Genomic DNA, 21,988 nt, shown 5'->3' on the forward strand with positions numbered 1-21,988 from the left:
TCTTTCTTTTCCTTTCCTTTATTCCCTTACTATCTTTTTCCCTCTAAACCCAGTTCTTCTTACTCCCTCTCTCTAGCAAATTAACCTCCTTTCCTAACTTGACTGCACTTTTTTCACTCACAATAAGAACTTATTCTTTAACCTTCCTTATATTGCAACTGTGTATGTAACATTAACTTAATCTCTGTCCATGTTAGAAGTGTAGCTTTATGCCATACTTAACTGCAGTAGTTTCAATTTGATTGTTTCCTCTATCATACCTTGGTCCTTTTTATGTTTCATTTTACTTTAGCTTAATTCTAAATATTTTAAAAATATACTAGTCTTTTTTAATATGTTTATTTAATACTTTTCTCCTCGGGCCTCCACTGAAAATGGACATGTATCCAGCTGGACTAGCCCGGTTAACAAATGTAAAATAAAATAAATAAATAAAAAGTTGTCTACTTAACAGCTTAGGCCATGGCTATAATTTGGCTCCTAGAAAACAACAAAGAATAAAGACTTCTCATCTTCTCTTTGTCGATGATTTAAAACTGTATAGCTCATCAGACGAGGAATTGAAAGCACAGCTGCAGGTTGTCAAAACTTTTTCCAGATAATATTAAAATGTCATTTGGCCTTGATAAATGTGGAAAAGCAACCTTTAAAGCAGGAAAACTACAGCACCAGGAAAACATCAGTTCGGGACAAGAATGTGATATAAACGAACTTGAGCAAGAGGAAGTGTATAAATACTTGGGAATTGATGAAGGATCTGCAATAAAACATGAACAAATGCATATAAAACTTAGTAAGGACTACTTTGGAAGACTTAAATTAATCCTGAAAACAGAGTTGACATCCAGGAACAAAATCCAAGATAAACACCAATTTGCTCTGCCTGTCCTATCTTACAGTTTTGGAGTGATTGATTGGCCCCAAAACATGTTGGCTAGATTAGATATTAAAACAAGAAGGATGCTTCATGCTCACCAGATGAGCTATAAAAATCAGTGCATACCAAGATTATATATTCCCCGTTCCGACGGAGGGATGGGCCTCCTTGAAATTGATTACATATATAGATCTGCAATCGTGGAACTTCACACATATCTGCTGACCTCATGAGACCCGAACATAGTGAAAGTTTTGAAACATGAGGAGAATAAATCTAAGATGACTTCTACGCTTAACCTAGCAGAAGCATATTGCCATCAAGCAGGAATGGAAATCAAACCAGAAGTAGATAAAAATCAGAGAGCAAATGAATGTGTCAAAAAACAAAGGAAAGAATATAAGGTGAAGGACAAGATGAAAAGGCAAGAAATGTGGAAAAATCATAAATATAGTGGCAAGTATAGAAAACTTCTGGAAGAACCTCATGTTGATCAGGAATGAACGCAGGAGTGGTTAAGGAAAGATTAATTCAAACCAAGAGATTAAAGGTTAATATTGGCAGCCCAAGACAATGGTCTATGTACATGCTTGTTTACAAAGTGCATTGAACATGTGGGAGAAACAGATAAATGTAGGTTTTGTAAAAGCAAACTGGAAACAGTCACACAGTCACACAGCATGTTGCTGGTTGTGACATACTAATGGCAGAAGAACTGTATACTGAAAGGCACAATAATGTGGTGAGACTGTTGCACTGGGAATTGTGCAAACATTATGGTTTTCAAGTGGCTGAGAGACACTGGAAACATGAGCCACAAAGTCTACATCACACGGGATGATCCATTACCAACAATTCAAAAGACAGATGCTAGAAAACTGGATACAGTAGTCCAAGAAAAGAAGACAAGAGCAGCATTGATCATTGAAATTGCCACATCCAGTGACTACAGTGTCCTGCGTACAGAGAGATACAAGGTTATAAAATATCAGGATCTGCAAGCAGAAATGAGAGCAATGTGGAAGGAGGATACCCAGATAGTTCCAATTGTAGTAGGAGCAATGGTTCTTATAAAAAAAGCGTCTACCATCATATTTAGATATGTTACCAATACACTAAATATGATGGCAGACTCTTTTTTATAAGACCTGTTGTCTAGGATCTTTATATCTGCATTGATTAGATTGGTCTGTAGTTTCCTGCCTGAACTGGATTTCCTAATGCACGGAAGATGAAGACCACCTTTGTACTTCTTACGCAGTTGGAGAGTGTCCCGACTCTTCTACTTTTTTAAACTCCTCACCTACTAGATGCCCCTTCATATTTGTAGAACTCTATCTGATAGCAAGTTTTGCCTTGTTTCTTCTGATAAAGTGTTCCTTTTATTTCCTCCTTGTTGGTGTCTACATTTGGAGTTCTTTGATTTTTTTGCTTTATCTCATACTTTGATTCTTTTCGTACGCCATTATCCTTGACTCATCATAACGTCTTTCTCCCTCTTCTAGCTTTAACTATTATCTGCTTACTGAATGATGTTTCACACTTCATATCTCAATTTTATTTATTCTTAACATCCATAGTGTAACCTTTCTTATCCATGTCTTATAAGTCATATCTGATGTCTCCTTGTCACCTATCTTGCATATGAACTGTTAGCATATTACATGTTTTATATCTGAAATTTAATACCATGTATATGGAAATAATATACAGAAGAAATACCTGTTTTATCTTTGTACAGCATCACTAGAAAACAACTACCTCTTTGTATCAAAATGTCTTAAGAAGTTTCTGTGTAATCTTTGTAAAAACTTTGTTTTCCATGAATATTTTAAAAGTATCTGCTGGAGTTTTTCTCCCTGGGACTCTACTGTAAATGGCTAGGAAACTACCCTATCCCTTTCACAGGGTGTTCCCTCCTTTATGTGTCATTTTCCACTCCTTGTTCCTTGTCCAGTCCTCCCCATAACCAGTTTTCCACCCTGTGTAGTTGTGTCCCTCCACTCTCCTCCCCACCTTTTATGTGTCTGTGTCTCTTTTCCATGTTGGAAAAATCAAAGTGACTCTATACCCTCAAATATACCTCTTCATCCCTACTTGCCGCTCTCCACTTTCCTAATTTGCAGGTGTTTGCCCTGTTTATATGATGAACGGTTATGACACTTTGTTCTGCATGCCACACTGGTCTAGCTGTTGCAGCTTGCAGAGCTGTGCTAGTGACTGCAGCTATATACCACTACATCTCTAATTATCTCTCTGGTACATCCCATAGCAGACGTGTGTGGAATGTTTGTCTATGTATTACAGCTGTATGTTTAGTATATGACTATACTGTAAAGACAGATATCTGATGGGCTATCTACTGCTATATCATAGTATCTAGTTATTTATTTATGTTCTTTAGTATTTAAATTTTAAGAATTTTGTGCATAGTCTGAAATTTAGACTTATTTTTTAAAACACTTTCATTGCATGAAAGATCACTCAAATATACCAATACTTTAAATAATACTAACACATTTTGGTAGTCTGCAAAACAGTTCTAATCATTAATGTGCATGGGTGCACACAACACACACAACACACGCACACACACACACACACTTTTTAAGTGAAGTACAATTACATAACACTGCATGGTGTTGCAGACAGAAATCCCGAATACTGAAAAGACACATAATTATTTATGAAATGCATGTAGCATTTATTTGAAAGTTCTTTTGGACTAAGAGGTAATTGGTTCGTTATTTTTATTATTCTCTTTCATTTTAAAACCTGGCATGATCTGCAACATAAAGAATTCACAAAAACTGCCAATGTTAAAACATCATGCCCAAAAGACTGTCTGAGTTTTCTAGAATAAACAAATGATTGTCCCACTAATAACTATCTTTATGGTACTTATTGTCTGTATTAAAAGCAATGTTATAGTTCATTTAAAAGGAAAGGTGAATGGACTTGCAAATGAATTGGTAACTGATATGGTGCAATGTTTAAAGGATCTGTAGGAGTACTTAAATATTTAATTTTTTGGCACCAAATTATTTCAGAATCTGAATGTGAATGCTTTTCAATGGCATGGAGTAGTTTAAGGAGTACGTTTTAAACAACTAAATGAAGTATAAAACTACTTCAATCTATTCCAGAGAATGTATATTCTTACCTTCATTATTTCTGGTAATGCTGACATGTTGTCTTACCTGTATCTCTTAAAGGACAAAGTGCGCAGTCTATTCCCCAAGCATTTCCAAAATGGCAGCAACATTCGGCATACGTCATCTGTCTTTCTAGAAGAGGACGGCTGCAAACCCAGTGTTCACCCAGTTCTTGCCAGCATAAACCAACATTTTGAGCTAGTTTGGGAATATGTATAGAGTTAATACTTTTTTCTTTTTCCTTCTGTGGACATTTTAAGCAACATTACTTAGCAGTTACATCAAAGAATCAGACAACATGTACTTTCCCTTGAACAGAAAATGTATTTTTAAAAGGCTCCTAAGTAAGGTAAGCAAATGGTTATAAAACTGTGGTAATGTTTAATTATAAGAGTTTAAATATCTTGTGATCCTCTCACAGGTGAAGGCAGAAGGGATCAAAAGACTACCAGAGGAATAGATGTGTACCACATAGCGGTGGCAAAGGTATGAGGTAAGTCATAGGATGTAGATTTCAGTTTACAGGTCAGTCTTTGCCCCCATGCTCATCTAGGGTCAAGAGCTTTGGGCGGTGACTAAAGGATCATGGAAACAGGCAGAGAAGATGTGAATCCTCTGCAGTGTGGCTGGCTTCACTTTCCATGTCAGGGTGAGGAACTGGGCAGTCTGGGAGTACCTCAGAACAGATGTTCCTTTGGACAGAAAGTTGAGATGGTCTGGGCACCTTGTGATGAATTCCTCAGTTACCTTGCATGGCCCCACTAGGCAGAGGCCCTTGCATACACCTAGAACATGTTAGACAAGAGATAGCACTCAGCATGCCTGAAAACACCTGGGGATCTCATAGGACTGAGATGATGCTGTAGATAGGAAAGTCGGTTCAAGTCTGCTCAGCCTGCTCCCAGTGCAATCTTCAACAGGATAGGAGAATCACAAAATGGATATTTGGTTAGGTAGATGGATAAAATAAATGTTTGGCTACCATTCACTAATATCAACTCTAAATTATTAAGCAGAGAAGGAATCAGGATTCATGGTAAATAAATGTTTCTTTATCACTGACTGACACAAATCCATACATACTCATTGCAGCATGCATGCACACACGCACAAGCACTCACACAAACACACACACACACACACACACACACACACACACACACACACACACACACACACACACACACACACACACACACGTGTGTGTTTCAGAAAACTGATTTCAAATAGCTTTATATTGCATCAGTAAAAAACATTTTCCAATCAGCATACAGTTGCCCTCCTGTCTACCTTACTAATGTGTGCTAACCCTAATCCAGAAAAAAACTTTCTGTAACACTACCACTACACAAGGCATTTGTACATACACAGTCAAACATAGGAACACACACATTGACAGCACTAACTCTATCTCCTTAATTATTCCTTACTCTAACCCTAATCACACACACTTATGCAAACACTTCCACATTCCCTATTGCTCAAAAACTTCAGTATACCAGAAAGTTTTGACATTACTTTCCCAAACCCACACTTACTTTACCCATATGTATTTGATATTCTATTAATCTGAAATCTTAAATTTTCAATGAAAGGAATACTCAGTGGCATTTTACTGTCACTTGACCGCTAAAATCAACAGGTTGAAACCTTGTCAGATTAAGCTTGACAAATATTTGGGTGATGGACTTTAGTACAGCAGATTGGAAAGAAATGGCTTGCACCTGCAGACAGATAAACTACTGAATCTGACTCAGGAAAATTGAGTTTGATTAGCAGCTGGGTGCTGCAGCTGCGGGGGGGGGGGCTTGGTCTTGAACAGCTTATGTCAGCTAGCTTCTTCTGTGTCCAGAGGAAGGGCATGAGCTTTAGCACTTTATTTAGTGGGTTGATCCCTGGTGGAGATTGAGAACATGTGGACAAAAAGAGAAGGGAATCATGTGACTGACATGATGGAGTGCCCACTGTATTTCAACCCCTTTGGACACTGCATGTGTGTGCTGGGGCGGTATTAGGCCACAGAGAAAAAACACTCCCTGGGAAGCAGAATGATGCTGCCCCATGATGATGTCTTGATTTCCAAAATATCTGGTTGAAGGAAGTTCTGGAGACTGCTTTGTGTTCGAATCTTACCAGGGATGATGACACTGTAGGGATGCTGCAGTGGTTACTCATGTTAGTTAATACCAAATCCAAGATATTTTCACCTCTTGTGATCCACGGTATTTGCACTGACAAAATCAAGGAATCTCTTGGCATTTGTGTTTTGGCATGAGTATTTCTTCCAATATATATGGTTGGATAGTTAAAGTCACCCGGGATCAAGGTAAAGGGTTGAATCCTGATAGATTCGAAGAGGTCCAGATAGGTGGAGTGGGCATCTTGCATCAGAGTTGGAGGCCTATAGCTAGCTATAATTTGAATAGGGCTCTTGTCAATTGTTAACTGCATCTGGAGTGTTTCCTGTGCATCATACTGTTTGACTAGCCTAGAGGTCTGTATGTCTTTTATATATATTGCAACTCCACCTCCTTTTGTTTTGCTGCCAATGGTTTGGGGTCTGAATGAATGACAGGATGAGTAACCTGGTATTGCTGGGGTTCTCTCCGCAGCTTTGAACCAGGTTTCTGTGACTGCACAAATGTCAGCTTCTTCCATGGTTAAGAATGCTTGCAATGAGTGCAGTCTCATGTTTAGACTCCCAGCGTTTAGCGTTTAGTCAATCATTTTCTGTTTGCATTGAGGTGATCTGGGTGATGGTAGAATGCTGCTTAACGCTAGGAACATACCTGCCTGGGACACATACTCAGCGAGCTTGATCATGTCTGTCTTCATATAGTCCAGGGAGGTACGTCTTAAGTCATTCACTCCAACATGGACTATGACAGAGTCATAACAACCTGTTGTGAGACTTGAGTGCATTGGTGATATGCCAGATTCTGGCACCCGACAAACAACTAACCGTTACTTTCTCCTTATCCAGCCTGGTGAGGGGCACATCTTTGTGTCTCACAATGGAGTCTCCTCTGACTAATATGTTGGGTTTATGTTTAGGCCTTAGACGCTGTGAGAGACAGGTGTGTGGACTATGTGTGGTGAGTGGTGTGGTGGGCAGTAGAGTTTGCTTACGTTTATGCCTTGGAGGTCTTTTTTGTTTGGTTATGCTTTTGTGATATAAGGTCATATTACATGCATCCAATATACTAGTAACTTTCCTGTTTACAAAGGCATTGTTATAGTAGCTCATGCCCCCCACTTATTTACTTATTATTTATTGACTTTTGTCTACTAGTACAATTCAACTGGAATTAAGTCCCTTTTCAGTGGAAGCCTGGTAAGGAAAGCTCCAAATAAATACAAAAAGAATGATCTGAATATTTATTTCACATTTCTGAATTATAAATTATGTTGTAAATTAGTAGTGCTGTTTTAATATTTGTGCATTATTTGCTGTGTCCTTGCTCTCTGTTCTAAGTTTTAATGCCTTGGATTACTGTCACAGGTGTTAACGTTTTCTACATTTTGGGAGTCCTAGACAACAATGTTTTTACTTTAAAACATCTTTATCTACACTCTAGTGGCAAGAGAGCATAGCCAGGTCTCTTCTGTGACCTCAAAGTGTATGTGCTTTTGCTATTGGACTAGCTTGTTTCTTTGTTGTTTTTTTTTCTCTCCATATAAGGTCATTGCAGTTACACAATACTGCTCATCATCCAATCATGGTTAGCAGTGACTTGTATAGATGCAGGTGCTTAGAAATACAAAGTTCCTGTAAAAACTAGCCCACTGAGAGTTCTTGAGCATGTAGTTGCAGTCCAGGAGCACCGGGTTTGTGTGAAGAGAGAGACCACTAGGGTTACCACCTGTCCCTCTATGCGAGGGGACAGTGCCACTTTGGGCAGTTGTGTCCTGCAAAAAATATTGTAAAAATGGCAAATGTCCTGAGATTTTAGGACAAAATTATTTCCTACATTTTATGCAATAGTTGCATAAAACAGTTATTCTGTATCTGAAACACCTACATGTTATAAGAAACAGAATAAGCAACTAAAATGCTATAAGAATAAGCTTTTATTTAGGCAAATAAGTGAAGTTATGTCCTTTGTACTGGCCGTGGGTATGTTTCAGCCTGCAAAATCTGACATTTTGTACCAAAAATGTCCCACTTTGGGCATTTGAAAAGGTGGCAACCCTAGACACCACTAGCTAGCAAATCTGTTCTTCCTTACTGTAGGCACACAGAGAGGGGCATAAACCCTTTGATGCTACACCCCTTGTAACCTCCTACATTTATACCAGAAACCAGTGAGCAGCACTTTCCATCTATCTCGGTAGCCAGCCTGGATGAAATGGGAGTTTGGAGAGAATATAGCAACTGTCTTATGTTTTCTGTCAGCCACCTAATTCTTAAACAATTTAATACAGTATGTTAGAGACATACCCTGTCTCTGGAGGCAAAACTCTCACACACAGCTACTACAAATATCAAACAGGTTGTCAGAAACTCACACTACTACACAATACCTGCCCCCCACACACACACACACACACACACACTACAAAACAAATATGTAGGCTTATATATGCTGATGCTCTTAAAAGTAACCTACCCAATCCAAAACTTCAAAGGCCTCCCAGATGCATTAAATATAATAAATACCCTCAGCAACCTGAAAAACACACTATCAAAGCAAAATCCAGCATGGCACATTCAGCCTCAACTCATAGTGTCCCTAAGGCTAAGCCAATAAGGCAGACCACTAGACAATCCAACACTTTGATCATAGGAGAGTCTATTGTGAGGTACACCAATGTCCCACTAATCAGGCAAGGAAAAAGTTACAGTCAGTTGCCTCTCATGGAGAAGGATCCATCAGATTACACACACACTCATTATTGAACCACAAGTACCAGTAGGTCCTAGTCTGAGGGGTAAATGATCTGGGTGACATAAAGAGAGCCATGATAGAGGTCTTGGATTTTTGTCCATCATCGAGCAATATTCTACCTTCTCCAAGGATGATGCCACAATATGAACAGAAGATAATTGACTTAGTTTTTGCTGTAATTTGAAGGGGGTCAGTCTAAGAGGGTATGCTTGACAGTCCATTCTGTTTTGCCAGGAATGGTCTGCATCTGTCTGTCTAGGCTTTTGAATATTAGCTAAAACCTTATCTATCCCATAGTGATTTTCTTTTATGAATTCCAAACCTTATAAACTTTCTGACACTGCAAAACCAACCCAAGGAAATCTAAAGGAATTTCTGCTGAATGCTATTAGTCTAAATAAGAAACACAATGTCCCCCAAGCTATCCTCACCTTGGAGAATCTAGATATCTGTGCAGTCACTGAGACATGGTTTAAAGCCACAGACAGCACCCTGGCATTATAGGGCTATAATGAGTTCCACACATTTAGACCTGAACTGCACAGGAAGGGACAAAATGAGGTGATGTCTCAATTTATGACCAATCAAAGTATCTCAAGGCTGTTCAAACAACATCATGCACTTGAACGTCTCTGCATCCAAATCACCAGAGGCAGAGTCTGATATCATATCTGTGCAAGTTATAAGTCCCTCTGTATGACCCAGGAAACCTATAATACATACCTTAATGTATAGGAGACACTCCCCTATTCGACCCAGCCCAATAACCAGGAGTAACTTTAATTACCATACTATAAACTGGGAATTATACATGACCACTAACATGCATGACCAGAGACTCCTGGACTTTGTAAAAACATATATGTTGGGCTAACTAGTTCAGATGCCCAGAAAGGCTGCTAACATTCTATACCTAGTCCTCATTAACATAGAGGAATTTTGTACCTTCCTGAGGGAATTCTTCTCAATAGTCAGTTCAGACTATAAAGCTGTCTCCTTTGAAATAAAAATGCCCAACAAGTTAAGAACACTCTCATCAAAATTAATGAATAAATAAACAACCTGGGGCCTAATAAGTCATCAAAAGCAAAATCTGAGGTAAAAGTAGCCTCCCATTCTAGGGATAACCACAAGACATTCTTTAGTTATGTCCAAAACCTCAAAGGCAGTACACAACTATATGCAGAACTAATTGTAGATGGAACCACCTATAGTGAGCCTCAGGGCATAGCAAACCTATTGGCCAATACATTCAGCTCCAGTTTTACTCAGCTTTCTCCCCCAGACATCTATCTAGAAATACCCCCAGCCATAGCTCACCCAAGTATCACCAGTGAACAGGTCCTCGATGCACTCTCCAAGGCAAAATTTCCTGCATCAATGGGACCTGATAATGCCCCAGGATGTCTCATTAATAGCATGAAATATGACCTTTCAGGGCTTCATGGAACACTATCCAGTTGTAGCCTCCAAGTAGGCTTCATACTAAATGAAGGACTGCAACATTTACCCCCCTACACAATGGCAGGCCATCCATGGACCCAGGAAACCACCAACAAATAAGCCTGACTAGTCTCATATGGAATGCTATGGAAATAATTATCATGGACCTGATAAATCATGACATAGGAAACCTTCAGATGCCAGATCAGTTTGGTTTCATCAAGAAAGGTTATGCTTACTCAGTTTGGCAGACTTCATCAAGCAGGTAACCAAAACAATGGATAAGGGCAAAAGGTGCCTTCCTTAACCTGGCCCATGCATTCAGCACAATTCCCCTCTCAGGCATTGTAGACAATCTCACTGAATTAGGTATAACCCCCCAAATCACCAAATGGATAGGCAACTGGCTCCCAGATAGGATTCACAAAGTTGAGATAGGGGAGTCTACCTTTAAAAAAAGGCCAGTCAGTAGTAGAGTCCCTCGAAGTTTGGTGCTGGGGCCATGCTTGTTTTGAATCTACTACACTGAGGTAAAGCCTAGAATCAAAGGCTTCTGGCTGACCAAATTTGCTGACAGTTGCAAATTAGCTGCAGTCATTGAATCCCCTGAGACAAAAATTTCCTCCAAGAGAGATTGACAGAGACTAATAACTGGTGCCGGATTCAAGTTTTTAAAGTCAATGCTAAGAACTGCATAACAGTATCCTTTGGTAAGATGGCCACCATTGCAAAATTGACACATCAGTAATACATCCCTAAGAATAGACCCAGTAGTCATGGCTAAGGGAACACATGTAGAATGTGACTTGGCATTTAACCATCATGTGTCTACAGTAGTAAGAAAATCATTCTATGTTGCACAACTTATTAGCCATGGATACGATATCTGGGTCCAAAGGTATCATCATTCCACTGTACTCTGTCCTCATAAGAGTAGTCATGGAGTACAATGCACCCTTTCTCATGCACCTGACCAGGCCTGTGCAACAACTGGAGTGACCATGGAGGTTCTTCACGAAAAGAATATATAGTACAGAAAACAAGTCCTCTGTGGACAACCTCAAAGCACTGTGCCTATACTCAGTCTCCTTAGGCTGCTTAGAGATGAACAATGTCTAGCCTACAATGCATTATCTGATCCAACCTTAATAAACCTGTTGCACATCCCTAAATGAAATAGTGCCAGAAACATCCTGTTCAGGGACCTCAAACTAGTTTGCATCATAAATAGGATATGCTGGAGGAACAGGTATGCCCAATCTCATGTAATTAGTCATACAAAACTATGTTGGAGGTCCACATAATAAGACAGTCAATTATGCACATATAATAAGATACTCAAATAAAGATAGTATGTAAAAGCTAGAGATAGTGGAAAAGTAGCCGCTGTTGAGGTGATAGTTATGTGGAGGTGGAGTTTTTACAAGTTGTAATGTTGATTTGTGTAGTTGGTAGAACAGTGGAGTAAATGTGACTTAGAATGTTAGTACAGGATGCATGTTGAGGAGATACAAAAAGAAAAAAAATGTGACGCTGGAGAGAGAGAGATAAGGCTGAGAAAGGGAGTGAACGGTGATGGAAAGAAAGATTAATGATATTTTGTGGAGGGCTAAGACTGTAAGCAGTACTTCCTGTGGTAGAAAATGTCATTTCTTCTATTTTCACTTGCCTACTGTGTATCCTTGAGCAAGTCAGTTAACCAGACATTACTCCTATGTCACCCCTGAAGAGGGATTGTGTGTCCAGTGAGCCTGCCTGATTAACAAACAGGTCTCATTATTATTAACATACCGATAGCCATTGGTTTAGAGGAAGTCAGAGTGCACAAGAAGAGCACTATGGCAGGTGGTCATGTTATAGTAGTGGGCTGTAGTGTGAAGTGTGCTGGGTGAGTAGGGGTAGTGGGGGGGGCAAGACAAAAGCTAACTATGTGGTTTACAATAGTGACACATGAGTAAAGAAGGAAGGATTTTATACACTGTTTGAATCGTATTGTGGTTTACAATAGTGACACATGAGTAAAGAAGGAAGGATTTTATACACTGTTTGAATCGTATTCTTACTCTTAACATCACATCATTAATAGTTCTTTGGCACTGAGGCATATACATTATAAATGGTTCACAGATGACAGAGGAAAATGTCTTTACAGCCATGCGAATATTCAGGAGTTAGAAATCACTGTAAGATTGTGATCTTGGCAGCTTTATCATAAGTTCTAAAATCTGAGATTCATAAGCTTCCTTTAGCCTATTGTAAAATTAATAAGTCCCAGCTAAGTCAAGGCTTTTCTCCTTGCCAAATAAAAGTATAGACTATTTTTCTAACATTGCTAATGAAATGCTGGGAGTTGAGAGGAGCAGACTGTGGGATAAATATAGGGTTAATAGTTGAATAAATCAACATATTGCTTATATTCTTTGTTGAAAGTCCAAACATATTCCTTTCCATTTTTCTATTAATTGGTTAACTTTATCTTTATTTATTATTACGTTATAGGTAAGGATAACAGAGATCTGTGTTCTGTACTGAATCTCCAAAGTTTACACCCAAGTTTGTCTTTTGCCAATTTAGTGAAGAATGAAACACATTTAAATTGGTTAAGTCTATAAATCTCAAAAGGGAGATAATTTGGGCCTGGGGTCTTTCCATGGAGTATTTATTTTAAGTACCCTATCAACTTCTTTCTCACTAAAGGGGTATAAAAGTGCACTGCTTTGGTGTACAGGCAGGTGAGGCAATGCTGTGACAGGTAAATAATCTTTTATCTTGTTTTGTAAATCGGTAACATTTGTCGAATAACTATACAAATGAGCACAGTAATGATAAATACCTTGATAATATCAAAAAGTGCAATAACTAGAGCATCAGTCCCAAGGTCTGTGACTTTACAAATCAGTCATTTGGTCATCTGTTGCCTAAGTCAAGAAACCAAAACATTTGATAAGCTGATGTAGAGTCAAACATTGTTATTTTAAGTGCCCTCTTAGAACATTCCAGTTTATGATCTAGTTATTTTTCTATTTTCTGTCTAGCAAGTTTTACTTGATCTGTAGATCCTGTTATTTCAAGTAGCAAATTCTTTTGTGCTTCTAAAAGGAACTATTGGGCACTCATTAATATTTTCTTTGGTATAAATTCATACTTTAAATTTAAAGTCATTCCTGTTTCTACCTCATAAATCTGGATTATCTTTACAGAAAATGAAATCTGCTCTCCAAAGTGCTTTTGGCTGAGAAATTTCCTTATTCTAGTTTGGTATTAATGGGGCATGGGTTGATAAAGCTATAGAAACAACATAAGCATGACCCTTCCTTAGCTACTTTGCCCAGTCAGGAGGAAGAATTATATGTGTAAAAAAAAAAAAGATGGTACAATCAAATCCATTATTCTAAACACTTTTATAAGTGCCAAGTAACTCTACACTATCTATATATTTGTCTATAGACTTTCCTAAGATTGGGTGGGTCACCTTAGGCGCTGAGTGGATCTCTTCAGGAGGAAAAATAGTATTCTAGTCCACTACCCCAGTTTCCCAATTCCCCAATAATAGGATCACCATTTTATAAGCATCACCTCCTGAGAGCTGATCATCCTTTGGTTCCTTTATTTTTGGGATTCTATCCCCTTCTGAGAGGCACCAGGTGGACTATATTGATTTACTAGTGGTAAAGGTCATCCTTCCAGCACACTATTAAGAAATGTGCATCAACCATTATTATTGAATTCTGTCTTCAAAATCTTAAAGAGAAGAGTTTTTTTTTATATGTAACATTGCTATCTCCTTGCATTCCCCAACCCCCTTCATAATTTAAGAAACTACACAATACAGAATCTCTTCTCTTCAATTTAAAATGTTCAACTCTTGCTTAATAAAAATAAAGCTAGGATTGTATCTCTTAATATAAACAAATATTCTCACTAATGACTGGGTTAGTGAAACCATTAACATTCCATGAAAGTAAACTATATATCATACGTAAGTTTTTCATTACAAAACAAAATTCTCTTCAGTCATGAAACTTTCATAGCATAAAAAATATAAAACACCTATGTCAGTATGCAAACGCATCTGCGCACACACACGCGTGTGCACACACACACACACACACACACACACACACACACACACACACACACACACACACACACACACACACACACACATTCTAGCCAGGTAAATTGATATCTGCACCAGGTAAAGAATAAGATGAAATGCCTGTGTGTATAAATAGGGTACAAAGTGTTCTATTAACAAACCAAATAACCAGACTCTTATACAAAAGATCAAAATATATAAAATAATATTAGAATGCTTCCAAGGAAAAGCCTCTTTTCTGGTAGAGGACAATAACTATATGACACAGTAAACTAAGGTGCATAGTAAAGAGTCACATGTCCTTAAATGTCAAAAATAAATAAAGCAGTTCTTCCTAACCTCACAACTTTGACTGAAACAGTCTAATCCATTGTGGTAAATAGGTTAAAGAAAAGAGGGGAGACCACCCCCAAATATATTATTTCTATAACATGAAGGTGCATAGATTAACCACCCAAAATAATTTTATATAAACCATTCCAGACAAAAAAAGGCATTGCTGCTAGGAGAACCTTCAGCCAAAATGTGAGACTAATTTTTCAAGACATATTTATCATAGATGTTACTTTTCCTTTGTTGTGGGAGCAAATGTTTGAAAGAATCTATTCACAAGTGTCATATTGCAATCAACTTGCTTCATCAGGGTACTGAAAGGAGACTGCTCCCCCTAGGAAGTAAAATATTGCAATGTGCTCAACACAGAAGTTCATATTTCCAATTTGTCCTCCTGCAAATTCAAATATTAGATAAAAAAAGGACCTGTGCTTTCTCATTATCATTTGCAAAAAAGACCTTTCAGTCTTGAAATGATATTTGTTTTCCTTGTGTCCACAGTATGGTTAAAATTATTTCCTTCAACTGAAAGGTTTCCAGTCTAACTAAGAAAGCAGAATGAAACTTAGATATTTATTACTGAGAGGGCTATACCCTGTGAGTCCTCTTTATGGGTATGCCCTGATGTGGAATGTCAGTCTACACAGCAGGGTTACCCCTCAAAGCAACTAAATCTTCTTTCTCAATATTTTCAGATATACCAAAGACTCATAGTTTTTCTTCTTGCCTGATGATCTTGATACCTGAATCAGTTTTCTGCATAACCTGATGGGCTTCCATTTCATGTAGTTGGTGATTCATGGATAACAACATATTATAGACCTCCGGTAAATGGTCAGAATGATTTGATAGAACTGACTATCTCATCAAATATTTTTCAGATTTTTCATTATAATAGGCCAATAGTGAGTTTTTGTAACTCCGCCATGATTTATTCGAATATATCCTCCTGGAGAAGTACAACGAAGTTTGATGTTTTCTCCTTATCATGGCTGGTAAGGCTAGTAGATTTGCTAAACTTCCAACATGGAAAAAAAATAGAAAGGTTTTGAGCTTTAATATTCTTTTTCCTTGTATTAGGCATAAGAACTTTGCAAAAAGAGCTATACTGCAGAAAAGATGCAAACTACATGCCAAAAAAGGGTAAATATCAAAAGATCAAATGGAGAGATCATTGAAACCCATATGGTTGAGATCATATGATTGACATTTCAGTCCATCGAAAAAAGCCAAACCCAAACAACATCTGCATACAACAGAAAAAAATGCTTTTGTGGGGGCAACCCCCACTGCGTCTCCCACACGCCCTGCTAATTATATATACCCACTCCAAGATCACACAATAGTGGGGAAAATGGCAAATTTCCTGATCCCTACTGTAACGAGATCTCAGCCAAAATGGTTTGATGGACTGAATTGTCGATTATATTGTCTCGACCATATAGATTTCAATCATCTGTCCATTTGATCGTTTGACATAGACCTATAAAAGAGTGCTATTTAACAAAACTATGGGTGGTGGAGATTGGTGGGGGTTGAAGAAGAGCCTTATGTAAAAGTGTTTTAGCGATCTTCCATCTTAACCAGAAATCTAGTCAGCTGAAGGTTATATATCCTACCAGATCCCCTTGATAAACAGCTGTAAATCCCTCATGTAGCAACCACAATTATTGATTTGATATATCCTAGTGCAAAAACTTTCTGATAACTAAATGTCACATTTTGGTATGTCTGTTGCTCATCCTAAGCCAGCAAATAGTCTGGCAAGACCAGTTCTCTACCTTGGTTAACAGATTCAAATAAATAAGTACATAAATACTTACACCAGTCAAAATGGTGGATATATTATAATGCTTTTATACATCAATAATAAAAGTGAGTTAACTAACCAAGCCAATGAATGCTAACAATCTAAATATAAATCAAAATAAATATTTCAGCCTTCACATTAATTTTAGCAACATTATTATTATTAAATCAAGCTGGTGATATCCAAATTGACCCAGGACCCTTATGTTATTCCAGACAGGACAGCATAGTCATTAAGCATCTATAAATTATCTAAACAAGCATTGAAGGCATGGGTATAACACCATAACCATAAAATAGTTTCTGCTGCAGAATCATGGCTAAAAGACATTTTGTGGCTGCCTTCAGAGATTATGCAAACATAGCTCCTTTTACTGACAAAGGACCAGGACAACAATGAGGGGTCTGCATTCTAACTTTAGTTAAAAAGAATGCCATCCTTGCCCTAACACTAATAGATTTAAATATTCATAGGTTCTTACTAAGCTTACAGTTGAAAGAGACCATTGAGAAGCTCATCCAATTCACATAATAGCTAACAATGCCCCCCCCTCCTCATTAAGGAGACTTCATTAAGTAGACTTTCTTCACATACCTGTGGTGAAAATTCGTGATTACCCAACCAGTCATCCAAACTAGTTTTAAAGGTTGCTGGGGAAGTACTTTGATAGGTACGGGGGCTGAATAAGAGATGAATAAGGTGGGACTGTAACTTCTTTGGACCTTGAAGAGGTACCACAAAGGATAAGATGTGCAAAGAATAAGGACTTTCTAACCAAAACAGAGGTGTAGTGGTCAAAGGAGAGCATTGTCATTTATGAACAAATGTACTTAAGACCCTGATGACTGTCAAATTTAAATGGAATGTTATTAATATGGTAAGCAGCAGTGATGCTAGGTTTATCAAAGGAAACTATGTATTTCTTGTGGTTGAGGGTAATCCTCTTGATTAATAAATCAAGCAAAACAGGTGGAAGTAATCAACAACAATCCAAATTAGCTACTGTTACAAATGCAACAAATAGGTCATTCAATGTTGTTCATAGCAGTCATTTACAACCTCTCCTCCTTCCTCAGTAGGTACTGCTCAGAAAACATTTCATAATATACTGACTCTGACAAATCACCCAAAAATTAATTACCACAGGCAACCACTAATTACAGTATTCCAACATAAATTAAATAACCTAACTCAAATGGTTAATAATGGGACCAGATCAGGCCCATCAAATTACAGCTCTTGTACCCTAGATAATATTCTTACAAATATGCAAGAAAGGCTCAAAGTACACCAAATATTATGCATGACCATTACCCTTTATTTATAACTTGGTCACAGAAAACAACACCCACAATAGTGAATTTCACATCTGCAACTGGGAATAAAGCAGAATCACTTTTATTAAAAAAAAAACTGCAGCTAATAGACAAGGGCCCCACTATTAAGCCTTTCTCATCACACTTCAGTTTTGCCAGTATTTCTAATATACTAGCCCCAATTCAAGACAGACTGTACCCACTCAGAAACTGTAGGACACATGGAAAACGGAATCTCCTACTAATTATTTATCCTAACTCCAAGGTCACACAATTCCAGAGGAAAGGGCAAATCCTTCAGCCCTGGGGACTGTCGATCTTACACAGCTGTTGACCATCTGTTTTTCTGACCAAAAACTGCTAACTTATAATTGTCAAATGCCTGAATCTGTTGACCCTTATATCTAAAAGTTTAACAAATATTAAATAAATAAACATACAAACAAAATAAACTAAATACATAGATAAATAAATACATGAGACATGGAAGATGTGATAAGAAAAATAAGTAGTTTCTGTGCTTCACATAATTTAATGTTATTATGTCTAGGGCAAATCAATGTTATTATCTCTAGGGCAAATCTTAAAATCAACTTTCTGATGTGGTAAATCTTATAAATTTTGTGATTTCCCTGAAGTTGTTAAATTTTCCTGTACAATTTGTGTTTTGCTGATATGTGCTAGTATGCATGAGTTAATAACATCACAAAACTTACTGACAGTATCCTGAGGAGGTTTGAATGGATCCCTGAGGGCAGTATCTTATTGTGTTTTCATAACACTGCAGTCATTCCACTTCCTAAGGCTCAATCATCCTTCAGTTCCCTCTATTGTTGGGATTCCTAAAGTTCATTCTAAATTAAAAGAGCCCCTTAGAGGCTTAATAGTTTATGCAGTGAATACTAAAAGTAAGCAGTGATACCGTATGTGTACCTAACTATGCCAATTCTGTTTTACGACGATGGGAAAAAGTTCTGTTTTCAACAACAAATGCTGTATAGCTTATTACAGATTATACAATAATGGCTCATTGCCATTTATAAATATGTATGTTGATTGGACAGCCCAATCAGCGTGTCCATTGTAAATTGAGCATATACCAATAGAAAAAAAATTTTGGCTGCTAAAGTACTATTGAGCCGCCAGACTTTTCTATTGGCATATGCTTAGAGGACAGAGCAAAATACAACAAAAATCAGGTACATTCTACAAAACTAAACAAAAACAAAACATATTTGTTTTTTCTTGTATTTATGTGCTGTCCTTCCTAAAATCTCAGCAGACTCTCTTACCTCTCAATTGTCCAGATTTTAACAGAATGTCCAGATTTTTGCCTCATATTTTTGGTGTATTCTGCATAAAAACTGCATTTTTTTCTGGCAAGTAGCTGGGGATTAAAGTAGTTAAATAATAACAGACATTTCAGGTTCAAGCTTCATATCCTTCCAAAAATCCAAGCTAACAGAAAACAGATAATTTCAGGGAATTTCTACATTTATATAAGCAATATTTAAAATCTGTCCCTATTTTTGGAACTTTGTCCTTCCATTATTTTTATTTATTGGCTTTACTGGCAAGGCTCGCTCATACTTTGCTGTAAATTGCTGTGAGGGAACGGTTAATTTGTTTTTGCTTTCTTGTATTTTGTGTTGCTTCATTGCCTTCTTCTATTTTTACACTGTGGTGCATTTTCTTTGCTCTGTGTTTCACTTGTATTCTGCTTTTAATTGCATATTTAAACTAGGAAAGAGACCACAGCCATCTCTCTTCTGAATTATACAGAAATTAAAACATGTCAATTAAAGTTAATTACCTATGACTTCCGTGGTGGTGCAGCGGTAGCGTTGTTGCCTCACAGCAAGAGGTTCTCCCGTTCGATTCTCGGCTGGAATGTGGGGAGTGCCTTCTGTGTGGAGTCTGCATGTCCTCCCCATGGTTGGGTGGGCGTTCGAAAGACATGCGTAAATGGGCATGCCTTCATTGAAGGTTGAATGCCGAGCAGGCACCTCAGCGTTCGTGAAAATCTACTGCCAATCATTAGCGGACTGGAGTTCCGCTGTGGCAACCCCTAACCGGGAAAAGCCGAAAGACAACAACAACAATTAAAGTTAATTACCTGTGAAATGAGGGTGGCACTAGAAACTAAACTGTCTAGTTAAGGGGTAAAATAAAATATTTCAAGGGTTACTGGAAAGGCTCACTCAGATGCTGCCACAGATTGCTTTGAGGGAAAGTTTGGTTTGCTTTTGCTTTCTTATTTTTTTTGTGTTGCTTCATTGCCTTCTTTTGTTTGTATATTTTTATGTATTTTCTTTGCACTGTGTTTTTACTTGTATTCTTCTTCTAATTGCTATTTAAACTAGGAAATAGACCACAGCTGTCTGTTGTGAGTCACACACAAATTGGAACAGGTCAGTTAAGGTTAATTACTTGTGAACTGAGGGTGGAACTAGGGATTAAACCTTTTATATAAGGGGTAAAATAAAACATTTCAAGGATTTACTGGAAAGACTCACTCAGACTCTGCCATAGAGTGCTGTAAGGGAAAGCTTAGTTTGTTTTGCTTTCTTGTATTTTGTGTTGCTTAATTGCCTTCTTCTATTTTGTATATTGTGGTATATTTTCTTTCCATTATGTTTTACTTGTATTCTACCTTTAATTGCATATATAAACTAGGAAAGAGACCACAGCTTTGTCGTTTGTGAGTCATACATAAATTAAACCCCTCCACTCTTGCACCATGTTGCTGTTGTGTTTTACAATCTAGTTGCCTGCCCCTTATGTTAATTAGACCACATATTTACTTCCCTCTCCTCTTTCAATGTTTATTGTGAGTAAGCACAGAATTATCATTTTGTGAAATAATTCCCCTTTAGCTATTTAAATTTAGCCATCTCACTGTATTCCATACAGCTAGAATTAAAAAAGTGCTGACCCCCTTGCAATCAATCTTGCTCTTTTAAAATTAGTGGCTTTCCAATTAGATTGCTAAAGCTTAAGTTACCCTCTCTTTCATGTCTAACCACTTAGTGCACACTGCAGCTCTTAGGATATTAACCCATTTTAAACATCTTACCTTTAAAAGACCACCAATTATTGGACAGCTGACATTCTGCCTCTCAGTAGTCATCTTTGGATTAGTGTTTCTGTTTTCCTCCTAGTGAGAGAAGGAATAGGGACGTTATTTCCTGGAGAATGCTGTTCACCAGAAAATCTGATAACTGCTTTGTAGGTGCCAGCTTGGAATTTGTGTTTATAATTTGCTCTTTGTGAGAGAAGGAGGAGAGTGCATTAATTACTGACTGTTTCTGATTGGGCAGTGTGTATTTGTGTTATGCCTTCCTGATTGATCTGGCTCCTATTCAAGCCATCTACCAGAAAAAGGCTACACAAACCTACAGACCCCTGCATCATCTGGGACAAGACTGTTAATCACCAAAGAGCCTCTGCCCTGCTCTTATCTTGGGATTTGTGCTACTGTTTCATTGTTGATGAGAGAAGAAGCAAGGGAACATTGTATCTTAGCAACATTAAGCTGTGGTGAGACAAGCACTATTACTAGCCAGGCAGAAGACAATCAGTCAAATTCCCTCTTTTTATAGTTCACAGGTTTATTGGTGTTTACTAGGCTAACGACCACAAGGACTTTTCTAAGCCAAGCCATGCATCCCAAATCTCTGACAGGTTCTGATGCCCTTGATAAGTGTAAGCAGGGGCTTGGAAGATTAATCATTTACAAGCTAGGGCTTGGGAGATGAACCATTTACAGGTTGCCTGTGTCCATTAGAGACATAGGTGCCAAACCAGGGATGAATTTCCCGTTCCCCATCCAATTTTTCAGGTTGCACTTGAACTGGGTTAGGGAGGAACTCTGCTTCACATGGATGGGAAGCCTGTTCCAGGGATGGGGTAATCTCTGGGATGCTTACCTGTCTCTCCAGCAGGTCCTATTTATATCACAGACAAGGTTTAATTCTTTAGAACAGGTAATTCTGGTGCTGTTTGTTTTGTGCATATACAGGAGGTGCATCAGAGTGGGGTCTGACAATACCCTGTATGTCAGGCA

The 21,988-nt window shown here is 37.9% G+C and overlaps 1 protein-coding gene across 1 annotated transcript in view; it reads right to left on the reverse strand.

Annotated features, from left to right (window-relative positions):
• Positions 1 to 21,988, reverse strand: part of LOC122805307 (latent-transforming growth factor beta-binding protein 4-like) — a 348,095-nt gene that overhangs the window by 200,887 nt on the left and 125,220 nt on the right. Inside the window, exon 3 of the mRNA XM_044075395.1 lies at positions 4,078 to 4,230. Within this exon, the coding sequence (XP_043931330.1) occupies positions 4,078 to 4,230 (153 nt within the window). The remainder of the gene's footprint in view (positions 1 to 4,077; positions 4,231 to 21,988) is intronic.

Source organism: Protopterus annectens, chromosome 6.part1 (genome assembly GCF_019279795.1).
Source record: "Protopterus annectens isolate FY-2018-M chromosome 6.part1, PAN1.0, whole genome shotgun sequence".
Lineage (NCBI taxonomy): Eukaryota > Metazoa > Chordata > Ceratodontiformes > Protopteridae > Protopterus > Protopterus annectens.